The sequence below is a fragment of the Carcharhinus amblyrhynchos genome, chromosome 12 (genome assembly GCF_965287045.1).
Source record: "Carcharhinus amblyrhynchos chromosome 12, sCarAmb.v2.hapA, whole genome shotgun sequence".
NCBI lineage: Eukaryota > Metazoa > Chordata > Chondrichthyes > Carcharhiniformes > Carcharhinidae > Carcharhinus > Carcharhinus amblyrhynchos.
In genome coordinates this window covers 78730359-78746172 of record NC_137335.1, presented here as the reverse complement: position 1 = coordinate 78746172, position 15814 = coordinate 78730359, and the positions used below count along the sequence as shown (strand labels likewise).

Here is a 15814-nt window from a genome sequence, read left to right as displayed (position 1 = left end):
AACTGGGATAAATAGATTTTTGTTAAGTAAAGGAGCTATGGACTTAAGATACAGATCTAACTAACTGAATGGTGGAGCAGGCTCGAGGGGCTGAATGGTCTCCTCCTGTCCCTATTTTCTGGAATAAAAATAAACCACCTTTTCTTCTCTAGATATTTTTTCCCCAGCCATCCCCCTCCTCTTTATTGTTCTCTTTGTACTTCCAACAGGTAAAAGTTCAATTTTGTACTGCACTGTTTAAACATCTGACGTTTAAATAGAAATGAGTATCAAGTTTAGCATGTCTTGTCTTGAATTAGGGATTGGCGCAGAAGGAAGGGTGTAAAAGAGAAGTACAATGAGAACGCAACGTGAGAAACGGCGCACGGCCTGTTAGAATTTAAAGCACGGGCCATTTGGCTAGATTATTATTGCTAGACTCTTAATTCAGAAACTCAGCTAATGTTCTGGGGACCCAGGTTCGAATCCCACCATGGAAGATAGTGGAATTTAAATTTAGTTTTTAAAAATCTGGAATTAAGAGTCTACAGATGACCATGAAACCATCGTCAATTGTCGGGAAATCCCATCTGGTTTACTAATGTTCTTTAGGGAAGGAAATCTGCTGCCTTTACCCGGTCTGGTCCACATGTGACTCCAGAGCCACAGTAATGTGGTTGACTCTCAACTGCCCTCGAAAGGCAAGTGGGGACGGGGAATAAATGTTGGCCAGCCTGTGATGCCCATGTCCCACAAACGAATAAAATAAACTCCTACAATTTAACAATGTAATATGCACGTTTTGTGTGATAAGTCAATCAGCAGAAATTGTTCCCTCCAATATGTCCACCAGTAACAACCCAAATTCAGAATGACAAAAATCTACAATGATGCTGCAGGCTATATTTCACAATTTAATTTGACACAAGGAAACATCAAACACCGTGCCAATACATTTCAATCATAGGCTAGCACTAATTCTTCCTCTTTGTTGCAGCTACCAAATGTGAACCCACTGACAGCAAAACAAAATAAAAAAACAAAATACACAAGCACGCTTCAGATTGCAAATACACATTTAGAATTACAGACCTTACCCTTCAGTGCCATATTGCTCTTCGATGTCGGCAGCAAGGAGAATCATCCGTGCAACAAGCTGGGCTTCAAACCAATCTGGCACGAAACTGGCATTTTCTCCTAGAAAGCACAGCAAACAGATGTTAAATGTAATATCAGTTGCATGGAACATACCTGCAGCATTCAGATTGGCTGGTCAATAAGTTTCTGTCTTCGCATAAAGCACTTGGGTGGCACAGTGGCTAGCACTGCTGCTTCACAGGACTAGAAACCTGGGTTCAATTCTGGACTCAGGTGACTTTTTGTGTGCCGTTTGCACATTCTTCCCATGTCTGTGTGGGTTTCTTGCAGGTGCTCCAGTTTCTTCCCACAGTCCAAAGAAATGTGGGTTAGGTTGACTGGCCATGCTAAATTGACCCTTAATGTCAGGGGAACTAGCTGGGTAAATACATGGGGTTACAGGAATAGGGCGTGGGTGGAGTTATTGTTGGTGCAGGTGTGATAGGCCAAATGGCTTTCTTCTGCACTGTAGGGATTCTATGATTGTATCCTGGTGCGTCATGGAATTTCTGACCACTTGGTTCTCATCCAACAATGTCGTCAAATGCCCATTTCTCATTTGCATCTGAACAGCCATAAGGGGTAGGGGGAAAGGACCAAACTGTTCTTCCCCATAGAAAGTAGCAATACAAATTGTTCTGATGAAGGGTCATCCAGGCTCAAAACGTTAGCTACGTTCTCTCTCCACAGATGCTGTCAGACCTGCTGAGATTTTCCTGCATTTTCTGTTTTTGCTTCAAATTCCAGCACCCACAGAAATTTGCATTTATCTTAGATAGATTCTTGATTGACAAGGGAAAGAAAGGGCATCGCTGGTAGACAGGTAAATGGAGGTGAAATCACAATCAGATCAGCCATGGGCTTATCAAAAGATAGGCCAGGCCTAATGGGACTAAACAGCCTACACCTGCTCCTAATTCATCTGTTTGTATGTAGATTAGCAACCATAGGTATATTCTGGTGAACCTGCACTTAATGCTCTTTACGACTTCAATTTCTTTATATTGTGCTGCCAAAGTGGTATGTAAAACTCAAAGTAAGGCCTAATCTAAGTTTTGTAAAAAATCTATACTATTCCTTTACAATTGCAGACAGTTAGGTAATTTTAAATTCAACTGTCAGTATTAAAATCTAAGATTTTTAAAATTTTATATGTAAAAATATTCTTTTTTCTCACGATGATTTAATCCCCACAAGACATTGCTTAAAAAAAAAACCAACATTTCCAATTCTGGCTGGCACTCCCCTGCTACTTCAGATTATCATCACAGCTCCCAGTCTCTTCAGTCTGGCTGCAATTCCACTATTTTCGGTCATAATAAAAGAAATCGTGCCTTTTTGAAATGTTTAACTATTTTTGTTATTGTTATGGCTTGTATCCAACCTTTTCACCCCCCTTGACCTACCAGCCTCAAATCTCCAGGTCAGCTGGGGATACCATCAAAAGAAAGCACCTATTATATGAAAAAGCACATGTACTGAATTGAACTGAAGCTGTACTTTCAAACCAGACCTGAACTGGAAGTCCCACTGAAGCTTGCTAATGGTTAATAGCATATTTCTTAACAGGTTAACAATATGATGTTTTTAACTTAAGAAGTGTTTCACTTTTTTTCAATAATTGCAGTTTGCATCTGTTGGAGAGTACTAATAATAAAATAAATGCTCGCCACCCAACCAAACCCATTAAACCTTTTAAGGATGACTGGAGTAAGAAGAAGGTCACAATGATGCTCTTTTGAGACTGTAGCTACGATCTATTGTTGAGGTTTTACTCTGCATCTGACTCATGCTAGATGTCACCTGGGAATGCTTAACACAGACGCTAAGTGCCCAAAATAGAAAAATGTTCCACTTTTCAACTCTGCCATTGTTTACAGAGTTGAGGGAGAGAAAATCAGAACATACAAAGCGCTGCCGCCTGGTTGAATGCATCATGGCAAGTTTGGGAGGATATCAAATCATGCAGAAGCATAACCTCTAGATTAATGCAACAGGCTTATCCTGAAACAAATTTTCTTTAGTACTTGATACAGCAGTGTGGTGTTTGGTCTCCAGCTTTACTGCACTTCGTAGATGCTTGTGAGGATGATATCTAAAGTACAGAAATATTACTGGTCAGCAGCCCAGTCTCAAAAATGAAATATACATCACCATGTGGAAAGTGTCATATAATAATTAATAAAGTGCAAAGAACAAAGAAAATTACAGTACAGGAACAGGCCCTTCGGCCCTCCAAGCCTTTACTGACCATGCCACCCGGCTGAACTAAAGCCGTCTACCCTTCCGGGGATCTTATCCGTCTATTCCCATCCTATTCATGTATTTGTCCAGATGCCTCAAACTCACTTTGGTATCAGCTTCCACTACCTCCCCTGGCAGCAGGTTCCAGGCACCCACCACCCTCTGTCTAAAAAAACTTGCCTTGTACATCTCCTTTAAATCTTGCCCCTTGCACCTTAAACCTATGCCCCACTAGTAATTGAGTCTTCCACCAAAGGAAAAAGCTTCTGGCTAACCACTCTGTCCATGCTCCTCATAATCTTGTAGACTTCTATCAGGTCGCCTCTCAACCAGTAGAAGACAAGAACTATGTTTTCCATAAATATAAATGTACAACATAGCGCTGGAGCTGAAAAGCAAAAGAGTGGCACAGAAGGATATTCAGTGCTTAATAACATGGACGCAGCTTGGCATCGCTCACTGTGTTTGAATGGTTTAAGGTGTTAGAAAAAGTGCCATTTGCATTCCAAGAAGTTTGGATATGGTTTGCAAAGGGGTGGAGGGCACAAAGGTGAATAGTTTGGAGTGAGGATTTGAAAGGTTCTTGCAACACCATAAGAAACAGGAACAGGAGTAGGCCATTCAATCCTTTGAGCATGCTCTGCCAATTGATAAGATCATGGCTGATCTAACACTCAAAGCCCACTTTCCTGCCTTAACTCTGTAACCCTTAATTCCTCTACTTACTAAAAACCTACCAATCCCAACCATGAAAATGACCGAGGACCTGGCCTCCACAGCTTCCTGGGCATAGTCAAAGATTATTCAGCAGCGAAGGTACCGGAGAATGGGCAGTTTAGGCAGGCATATTAGAAGTAATGGAAATGCATTGGATTTGAGAGTGAAAGGCAACAGTAGGAGATGGTAAAGGAGGAAATGGACTGCTGCTGTACAGTGTGACAAGATAGGGAACAGCAAGTGGAAGAAGGGCAAACATTCAAGGGAAAAAGACAACTCGTCCGAAGGTTTACAGAAGGCCTTGTCCAATGCCGAACTTGGAATCCTGTTATTTCAAGCCCCATGCAGCAGTTGTATTTTAATTCTTGCTGGCATTACAATAACAGAGTTGTTCTATGTTTTCATGACAGCTTCCACAGCTCAGTGCTTTAAGAAATCTCACTCGTGCAGTGCTAAAGTGACAACAAAATCACACAAGAATGTTTGAACAATTTAAAGACATTTCCTCCCCAGAAGACATTCTAAAACTAAGTAACAGAAAGTACATTATTGACCTGGCTAGGTGATTAGTTAGGGCAGTAGAAGACAGGAAGCAAAGATAATAAAGTGACTATTGATGCCCAGTAGGATCTAAGCTTGCCTTCAACTATTCACTATGTATTATATAGACTTCGGTAACATTTTCCTGACCCAAAATTGCTTGCCAATGACATACAGATTGCTGGTATAATACATAGCATCAATAACAATCATAGAAGAATCAGAGAATTCCTATAGTGCAGAAGGAGGCCACATGGCCCATTGAGCCTGCACCGGCAACAATCTCACCAAAGTCCTATTCCCGTAACCCCACGTACATAACCTGCTAATGCCCCTGACACTGAGGGGAGATTTATCATGGCCAATCCACCTAACCCACACATCTTTGGACTGCGGGAGGAAACCGAAGTACCTGGAGGAAACACAGGCACAGGGAAAACGTGAAAACTCCACACAGACAGTGACCCAAACCGGGAATCAAACCTGGGTCCTTGGCGCTGTGAGGAAGCAGTGCTAACTACTGTGCCACACTTAAAAATTGCAGTTAACAGAGGAAGAAACATAAAATTAGAAAGACATGTATATTGAGTGAATAGATAGAGCAGTGGTTGGTTATTATGTAAATTAATTTTTAACACAAATTAATTTTATAAATTATAAATTAATTTTTAGCAAAGATAAAATGTAAGGTCATCTATTTTGGAGCAAATGGTGGGGGAGTCCAGAACTAGGGATCATAGTTTGAGGATAACCTTTTAGAACTGAGGCGAGGAGAAATTTCTTCACCCAGAGGGTGGTGAATGTGTGGAATTCACCCCCACAGAATGTAGTTGAGGCCAAAACATTGCCTGATTTAGAGAAGGAATTGGATATAGCTCTTGTGGCTAGAGGGATCTAAGGGTGTGGGGCAGGGCAGGAAATGAGGATATTGAATTCAATGATCAGCCACAAGCAGCGCAGGCTCAAAGGGCCAATTGGCCTATCCCTACTTCTAGGTTTTTATGCTTCTATGTTAAAACAGAACAAAGCGAAACAAAGTAGGTCCATCAAAACATTATCACAGTTCAAAAGGTCAGTTTATGAGCAGAAATCATAAACCTGTCTTGTCTTCCTTGATACGTGGTGGGTGTTACTTTGATTGAGGCTTCCAGTTTTTTTTAATTCATTTAAGGGACGTAGGTTTCATTGGCTAGGCCAGCATTTATTGTCCATTCCTAATTGCCCTTGAGACATCGGTGGTGAGCTGCCTTCAACTGCTGCAGTCCATGCAGTGTGATATTCTTAAAGGAATTGTTAAGAATTAGAGATAGATTCTCCAACAAGTGAAAGACGTTTAAGATAAGAGGATCTCAAAATCAGAGCCATGTTGTTCAGGATATGAATGATAAAACTTGTAATTTTTCACATGAAGGGTAGTAAAAGGTCTCCCCTACAGTAAATGCCGGCTCAATTCATTTTAAATTTGAAATCTTTAGTTTTTTTTTGCTGGACAATGTTGTGAAGTCAAGGTCAATGGTTGCAGTTAAGATACATGTCAGCCATGATCTCATTAAATGACATAGCAGACTCGAGAGGCTGGTTCACCCTCTCACTGATGTGTAGCATTGAACTAGATAATTACAACTTGCCTCCATCTCCTCCCCAATTCAAGCAGCACTTGAGGCAGACAAAGCATGCGCTTATGTCTGTTCATGTGACTAACAGGTCGCCAGAGGCTTGAGAAGTGCTACTCCACATCAAGTATGGCTAACCAGGAGACTCTCTGTCAAACCAAGTGGCAGGATTTATAGGCTGCTACTCAACCTGTTTGGCCACACTGTGGACACTTGGCCATTATGTCCTGCATAATGTCCAAACCCAAAGCATCTTGACTTAAGAGATAGGGACACTATCCGCTGCACTATAAGACGTTCCCAAACACTTAAAATAGTAGAAACAAAATACAATTGATGAAAATACTCCAAGGAAGCCTTTTACCTTCAGTCGCTGGAACCTTCATGTATTGTTCCACTAGATTCTGAACATATACACTTAAGGCAGATCTCTTCACAGGCATCTGAGTGGCACCTTCTTCAGGCCTAAAATTTCCATCATTACAGTGTAACCACTTGCACAACTAAAATAAAAATCCACAAGAAACAAGAAATTAGATTCAAGTTGGATAAATGATTGCAATGTATCTGCCCATAGTACGAACAAATCTATCAAGAAATTACTTGAAATGCAGGTTAAAAAGGTCCACCGTTCCCATCCCAAGTCAGAAAAGAGAGAAAAAAAAAGCTAAGTTTCTTCATTTGGTGGACCAGAGAACTGCTGGACAGTGAAAGGTGTGGATGCCAGATGATGCAGGACTGGACTCTACCACTCACCGTTCAGGTTCTCACAAAGAACAAGCACATCGCCAAGATACTGGAATGTTCCCAGTGACTATATATATTATGCCCACCATCAGCAAGAGAAGTGGGGAGAGAAGAGCTGGAAATCATCAGAAGAAAATGACAGTTCAAGCTCTGAGTTCTTTTGCCAAAGTGGATGGTTTTGTGTATCACCATATATACTATCTGACACACCTTCTCACCAAACCACTAAAATTGGCGTATATCCCTTTGTATTCTCTTTACAGCTTTCTCACAGTATCCTTTCTCACCTAACTTTATATTGTCAGAAAATCTGATATGTTCAATTCCGTCCACTCATTTAAGTCATTTGTATAGGTTGTAATTTCCGAAGCCCAAGCACTGTTCCTTGAAGCACTCCACTAGATACACTCTGCCATCCTCAAAACGACCTGTTTATCCCTACCTTCTGGTTTATGTCTGTTAACTAACCATGCCAATATAGTGCCCCATACTGAGAGTCCTAATCTTGGGTAACGAGCTACGTGGACCTCATTGCGTGCCTTCTGAAAAACCAAATATGCTACATCCTCTGCCTTTACCCTTTACGTATCGTGCTAACTGGGCACGTATGGGGTGTCAGGGAGGGGTAGTACCTTTGGTGAGGGAACATGTCGCGTCCTTTCAGGTGGTTTGTTCACCCTTTGTCTCCACCTGGCACTCAGCTCTCACCTGTGGCTCCTGTAGCTGTTTGCATACAACAGTGGCCACACCCCGGGCAACGGCTTTGACAAGCCAGCTAAACCAGGTGAGGGTAGCCGACGGGTCTCAGCCCTCGGTGAGATAGGGAGATGTCTATCCCAGCATGTGAAGACATACTCCGGCAGATTGAGTGGACAAGACCAATGGAAGGTCCAATGGTCAAGAAGGCGGTCTTTGCAAGTGTCATGGAACGCGAAGAGCAGGACCAAGATACAGAAGACGTCCTGGTCATCCACTGCACCTAGTCCCATTTCCAGCCGTCTTGACTCTTGTCTTGCCACTGGATCTAGATGGGAATTGGGAAGAGAGAGTGAGGCTGATGCTGCGCAACTCTCCCTCACTTTAATCCAAATCAAGCGCTAGTCTCGACACCATCATCATCAGTTCAACCCTTGAACTCCTGTGGCGACGGGCGAGTGACGAAGCAGCAGGTGTGAATACACTGGGGAGGTGTAGTCACGGACCTGGACACAGGCGGCTCAAGTCTAATGGTCATTTTCCACTGACTGAAGCAGCAGTGAAACTCAGCGTCTACCTGGGCGACTGAGCAGACCTCTTCAGGAACGCACTGCTCACCTCCGTAGAACGAGAAAGGGGCTAGAAAAGGTGCCCTAAACATTGCCTGCTTCACTACACCCTGGCCAGTTTACTGCGGCTGGCAGGGATCCCATCTTGCGGTTGAATAAACAAAATAAAGCACGAGGTGACACCGCTCACCCTTGGCACCTGGAACATGCGCACGCTTTTGGACAGCCCCACAGCAGACAGACCAGAGAGAAGAACAGCCTTAGTTGCCAGAGAGCTTGCAAGATACAACATTGATATTGCAGCCCTGAGTGAAACTCATCTTGCCAATATAGATCAGTTGACTGGAAGTGGAGTTGGATACACTTTTCTCTGGAGCAGTCGCGGCAGCGATGAGCGTCGTGATGCTGGAGTTAGATTTGCCATCAGGAGTCACTTTGTTCAGAAACTTGATAGTCTACCCAAGGGTGTAAACGACTGGCTTAAGACGTTACAGCTTCCGCTACAGAACAGAAGTCAAGCTACCCTGATCAGTGCCTATGCCCCTACAATGAACAACCCAGGCGAGATGAAAGACAAGTTCTATAAAGAACGAGACGCCCTACTATAGCAGTGAGCAGCACCGACAAGCTGATCTTGCTTGACGATTTCAGTGCAAGAGTAGGGTGTGACTCTGCAATCTGGTAGGGACGCATGGAGTCGGCAAGTGTAACAGTAACGGCCTTCACTTAATGAAGCCCTGTGCAGCACACAACCTCCTCATCACCAACACAACCTTCCATCTGCCTACCCGTAACAAGACCTCTTGGATGCACCCCCGCTCTAAGCTTTGCCATTTTATTGACTATGTCATTGTCAGGAGAAAAGACAGGCAGGACGTCAGAGTGTGGTACTGACTGCTGGACAGATCACAGGTTCATTGTCTCCAAAGTCAGGCTCAGCATCAGACCCAAGAGGGGACCACAAGGAAGCAAGGTTATGAAAAGAATCAATGCAGCCAAGCTAAAGAACCCCAGCATAGCTTCAGCACTGGCTGAAGACTTAGAAATCAAGCTTGTTGACCTACACCTCGCAAGCAGTGCTGAGGGCAACTGGAAACGCTTCAGGGATGCTGTCCATACATCTACACTGAAGATGCTCAGGCCCTCTACCCGCAAGCAGCATGACTGGTTCGATGAGAATGATGAGGAGATACAGGCTTTCACTTGTTGAAAAGTACCATCTTCATCGGGCCTGTCAGAATGACCCATCTTCAGCTGCCAAGAAAAATGCTTGTAGCAGTGCTTGCAGGACAGTCCAGAATAAACTGTGTAAAATGCAGGATGCCTGGCTGAGCGCCAAGGCAGATGAAATACAGGGGTATGCTGACAGAAACAACTTGAAACGGTTCTATGAAGTCCTCAACACTCTCTACGGACCTCAATCTCTCAGGAATTCCCCCTCCTGAGTACAGATGGTACAACTCATCATATAGAGAACTCAGATCCTGCAGAGATGGGCTGAACGTTTTGAAGCCATCCTCAATTGACTGTCATCTATTAACATGAGGCAATAGACAGGATTCCCCAACGGTAGTAGCTGAAGTCATGAAAGCTGTCAGCCAGCTATCCAGTGGCAAAGCCCCAGGGGCAGATGCCATACTCGCGGAGATCTGCAAAGCTGCTGGTCCTGTACTTATCGAGAAGCTCACCGTCCTTTTGGAAGCAAGGATCCATTCCTCAGGAACTTAAAGATGCTTCCATCGTACACCTGTACGAGAGGAAGGGCAATCGGTAAGTATGTGACAACCACCGAGGAATCTCGCTGTTCTCCGTCACAGGAAAAACCCTCACAAAAGTCCTGTTAAATCATCTGGTCACTCATCTGGAGCTGGGCCGGCTTCCAGAGTCAGTGTGGCTTCCGCAAAGGTTGCAGGACTATTGGCATGATTTTTGCTGCACGCCAACTTCAGGAGAAGTGTCAAGAGCAGAATTGCAAGCTGTGCACAACCTTTGTTGACCTCACGAAAGTCTTCGACACTGTCAGCCAACAAGGCCTGTGGAGGATCATGTCAAAATTCGGCTGCTCCCCCAAATTCATTCAGATGGTATGCCAGTTCCATGATGGCCAGAGTACTGGATGACGGAAAATCCTCTGAGGCATTCCCAGTCACCAATAGGTTCAAATCCCATTCCAGAGCCTTGAGCACATCATCTCATGCAAGACCACTCCGGTACAGGGAGAAGTCTGCATTGTTGACAGTGCTGAAATGTTGAACCAAGGCCCTAAATGGCCTCCAACAACAAAATTCTTCAAATACAAGGTATGAGAAAAATGGAAATACAGAAAAGCTAAATTAAAAAAAGGCCATAGTCCAAGTAGTTCACCTTCTACTGTCCTGCTAGGTCAAGCGACACATTGGAACACCACCACCTGGACGTTCTCCTCCAAGCCACCCCCCAGCCTGACTGTGGGAGGAAACCGAAGCACCCCCAGGAAACACATGCAGACACGGGGAGAACCCACAAACTCCACATAGACAATCACCCGAGGCCGGAATCGAACCTGGCACTTGAGGCAGCAATGCTAATCACTATGCCACCGCGCCACCCTTGTGCGCTTCTCAGGAACATAATCACATGAATATTGACAGCTGGCTAAAAGCTATATTATAACAGCTGATCTAAAAATTGTAACTCCTAGCTTCAATTATCAAAATTTACATTGATGGAAGTAAATCAGTCCATGGTACCTGTGGAATCAGTACTAAGATACATTTCCTGCCCTCACTCCATATTTATCACAAATATTTATCCATTTCACTTTACAAACCACCACGGATTCAGTTTCAATCATTGTTTTTCATAGATATCTCATATGTTTTTAAAATATTTTTATTTCTTAATGTCACATGTAGGCTTACATAAGAACATAAGAAATAGGAGCAGGAGTAGGCCATCTAGCCCTTCGAGCCTGCCCCGCCATTCAATAAGATCATGGCTGATCTGTCGTGGCTCAGTTCCACTTTCCCGCCCTCTCCCCATAACCCTTAATCCCCTCTCTTATCAAGAACCCATCAACCCGCTTCTTAAAAATATTTAGCGAGGCAGCCTCCACCACTTCAACAGGCAGAGAATTCCAGAGATTCACCACCCTTTGAGTGAAGAAGTTCCTCCTCAACTCCGTTCTAAACCACCTCCCCTTTATCTTGAGGCTGTGCCCCCTAGTCCTACTGTCTTTTTTGAGTGGGAAGAGTCTCTCCACCTCTATCCTAGCCATCCCATTCATCATCTTATACGTCTCAATGAGATCTCCCCTCATTCTTCTAAACTCTAACGAGTACAAGCCTAGTTTATTCAGCCTCTCCTCATAGCTCAACCCCCTCAACTCCGGTATCAGCCTAGTAAACCTCCTCGGCACTCCCTCCAAGGTCAAAATATCCTTGCGCAGGTGCGGTGCCCAAAACTGCACACAGTACTCCAGCTGCAGCCTCACCAATGCCCTGTACAGCTGCAGCAAGACCTCCCTACTTTTATATTCAATCCCCCTCGCTATGAAGGCCAGCATCCCATTCGCCTTCCTGACCACCTGCTGCACCTGCAAGCTGGGTTTTTGCGACTCATGCACAAGGACCCCGAGGTCCCTCTGCACCGTCGCCTGCTGCAGTTTTACGCCACGTAAGTAATAGTCCTTCCTACCATTCTTCCTACCAAAGTGGACCACCTCACACTTGCCAACATTAAATTCCATTTGCCATTTCCTGGCCCATTCGCCCAGCCTATCTAGATCCTTCTGCAGACTCTCCACACCCTCCGCACAATTTGCCTTTCCCCCAATCCTGGTGTCATCAGCAAATTTCGACACCCTACACTCGGTTCCCTCCTCCAGATCATCTATATAAATGGTAAAAAGCTGAGGCCCCAGCACCGACCCCTGGGGCACCCCACTAGTCACCAACCGCCAATCCGAATAGCACCCATTGACCCCCACTCTCTGCCTCCTATTTGACAACCAATCCTCTATCCACGCTAACACCCTACCCCCAACTCCATGTCCCCTGACCTTCTGCAATAACCTCTTGTGAGGTACCTTGTCAAACGCCTTCTGAAAATCCAGAAAGACCACATCCACCGGCTCTCCTCTATCCACTGCCCTAGACACATCCTCATAGAACTCCAGTAAATTTGTCAGACACGACTTCCCTTTAATGAAACCGTGTTGTGTCTGCCCTATCAAGCAATTCCCTTCAAGATGCCTCGCTATTTCCTCCTTAATGACGGATTCTAACATTTTACCTACCACAGACGTTAAACTAACCGGCCTATAATTCCCCGCCTTTTGCCTGGCACCCTTCTTAAACAACGGCGTAACATTAGCCGTTTTCCAATCTTCCGGCACTTCCCCGGAATCCAGCGACGTCTGGAAAATAACCACCAAGGCATCCACTATAACCTCCGCCATTTCTTTCAGAACCCTCGGATGCATTCCATCCGGTCCTGGGGACTTGTCCACAATCAGCCCCTCCAGTCTGTCGAGCACCACCTCTCTAGTAACAGTAATGTCATTAAGACCCTCCAGTCCTACCACCTTTCCATCGCTAACACCCGGCAAATTATTCACGTCCTCCTCCGTGAAGACAGAAACAAAAAAGTTATTCAATACCTTAGCCATATCCCCATCCCCTACCACTAGGTCCCCTTTCTCATCCTCTAAAGGACCAACGTTCACCCTAGCCAGCCTCTTCCTTTTTATATATTTATAAAAACTCTTGCTATCCTTTTTTATATTAAGTGCTAGCCCAGCTTCATAGCTTCTCCTACCCTCCTTTATCAACTTCTTTGTCAATCTTTGTTGACATTTAAACCTTTCCCAATCCTCTTCTCGCCCACTGCTCTTAGCTACTCTAAATTCCTCCGCTTTTAATTTAACCCTTTCCTTCACCTCCTTCGTTATCCACGGCTTATTACCTCTCCTCCTACGGTCCTTTTTGACCATCGGAATAAATTTCTGCTGAGCACCAAGAAAGATCTCCTTAAAGATCCTCCACTGCTCCTCAGCAGACCTACCTTCCAACGCGCTCCCCCAGTCCACATTCGCCAATTCTTCTCTCATCCTACCGTACTCCCCTCTATTCAAACAAAGGACGCGTGTCCGGGAACCCACTTTCTCCTCCTCCATCTGCAACAGAAACTCCACCATACAATGATCACTCTCTCCAAGAGGATCCTTCACCGCAAGGTCCCTAATTCTACCCGCCTCATTACATAGCACCAGATCCAAGATAGCTCGCTCCCTCGTCGGCTCCAACACACACTGTTCAAGGAAATTATCCCGGCAGCATTCCAAGAACTCCTCCTCGAGCCCACCTCGTCCAACATGGGTCGACCAATCAATATGCAGATTGAAATCCCCCATAACTACTGCCGTCCCATTCCTGCACGCCGCACTTATTTGCGCGTTAACAGCCCGCCCCACCTCCAGATCATTATTCGGGGGCCTATAGACGACACCCACCAGCGTCTTCCTCCCTTTGCTGTTCCTAATCTCCACCCACAACGATTCCACTTTCTGCTCTTTGGCTCCGATATCATCCCTTGCTACCACCTTGATACTATCCTTAATCAGCAGAGCTACGCCACCCTCTCTTTCCTCCTGCCTATCCTTCCTAAACACTTGATAGCCCTGTACATTCATCTCCCAGTCCCTGTCACCTTGCAGCCACGTCTCTGTAATGGCCACCAGATCGTATCCATTTGTGTCGATCTGCGCCACCAGCTCATCCACTTTATTCCGAATGCTTCGTGCATTCAGATAAAGCGCTTTCATCCCAGCCTTCACCTGGACCCTATTTGCCGTAACGCCACCAACTGGGACATCCTCGGCCTCTTCCCTTACCTGTACCCTATCCTTAACTTTAGACCTCGTAACGTCACCTACCCTCGCACCCTCCCCCCCCAATTAGTTTAAAGCCCTGTCTACAGTCCTCTTTACTCGATTCGCCAACACTCTGGTCCCAGCACGATTCAGACCAACCCCATCCCGCCCGAACAAGTCCCACCTACCCCAATACTGGTGCCAATGCCCCATAAATTCGAACCCATTCCTCCCACACCAATCCCTGAGCCACCCATTCACTTCCTTTATCCTGTCAACCCTACGCCCGTCTGCACTCGGTTCAGGCAGTAGCCCAGAGACGACCACCTTGTCGGTTCTACTTTTTAATTCCATTCCCAGCTTCTCATACTCCCTCCCCAGATCCTCAGTCCGCACTTTGCCTACGTCGCCAGCACCCACACGTACTACAACGACCGGGTTCTCACCCTCCCACTCCAGGTTCCTCTGCAGCCCAGCTGCGACATCCCGTACCCGAGCATTAACACTGCAATGAAGTTACTGTGAAAAAAACTTTAACCACCTTCATCTTGTCTTCACGTTAACTGTGGTTCAGTTGGTTGCACTCTTGCTGGAGTTAGAAGATTCTGGGTCTTGGGGCATATTAAAAAAAGGGAGTCCAGTACTGAGAAAGTGCGGCAATGTCGTGTACTTGAAACATTAACACTGATTCTCTTCACAGTTGCTGCCAGACCTGCTGAACTTTCCCAGCATTTTGTTTTGTTTCAGGTTTCCAGCATCCGCAGTATTTTGCTTTTATACAAACGCAAGTCTATTTTTCATAAACATGTGTGATATAGTGACCAGCAGAGCTGGTTCTTCCCTAGCCACCTTCTCAAAACGTCTCAGAATACTGATCAAAACAAGAATTATAAACTCAAAAAATATTGTCCACTATATTTTGTATCAATACGAGGCATGGGGATTTACAGTGGAGAACACAAACTCCATTTCAGACCTGCAGTTCCATTCAGGACCTACACTAATAATGATGCTTAGCAGGTCAGCAGCACCACCAGCAGGAATATAGTAGTACAGCGGCTTGTAAAACACAGGGGTGTAACTTAGTCTTGCCAGTCGGAAGAGAGGTTGAACCTGCAGGCCATTTCGCGAACAGGCTGGCAATTCACTATCACGTGCTTTGCCTTACTGCCGAACACAATTAAGGGACAGATTTTCATGGGACTCGTTCCACTGCAATGGCAGATCTGATATGGATCCCTCAAATGGTGCAAAAGTGGTACAGTGAGTTAGCACTGCTGCTTGTGAGAATATTATCAAATAAATAGGTTGGACTAAAACCTGGTGTTGTCAGACTTTTTACTGTGCCCCACAGCACCAGGGACCCAGATTCAATTCCAGCCTTGGAGCCTGCACATTCTTCTTGTATCTGCGTGGATTCCATCTGGGTGCTCCGGTTTCCTCGTACAGTCCAAAGATGTGGGGGTTAGGTTGATTGGCCAGGCTAAATTGACCCCAGTGTCAGGGAGATTAGCAGGGTAAATATGTGGAGTTACAGGAATAGGATTGTGGTCAGTGCAGACTTGATGGGCTGAATGGCCTCCTTCTGCACTGTAGGAATTCTATTAAATTACGAAGCAAGTGACTTACGTCAGTGATTACATCATCCAATATTTTACTGGGACTTCTGCACCATTCTGATGTTGCCCTCAAGGAAAGTTAGAAACTAATCATAGCTCTGC

The 15814-nt window shown here is 45.1% G+C and overlaps 1 protein-coding gene across 2 annotated transcripts in view; it reads right to left on the bottom strand.

Moving 5' to 3' along the window:
- tarbp1 (TAR (HIV-1) RNA binding protein 1) overlaps positions 1 to 15814 on the bottom strand; it is a 162806-nt gene that overhangs the window by 124145 nt on the left and 22847 nt on the right. For both annotated transcript variants that reach the window (XM_080200799.1, XM_080200800.1), the window contains exons 10-11: positions 6595 to 6733; positions 1077 to 1176 (exon numbers count right to left, since the gene is read on the bottom strand). In XM_080200799.1, coding sequence (XP_080056925.1) covers positions 1077 to 1176; positions 6595 to 6733 — 239 coding nt within the window. The remainder of the gene's footprint in view (positions 1 to 1076; positions 1177 to 6594; positions 6734 to 15814) is intronic.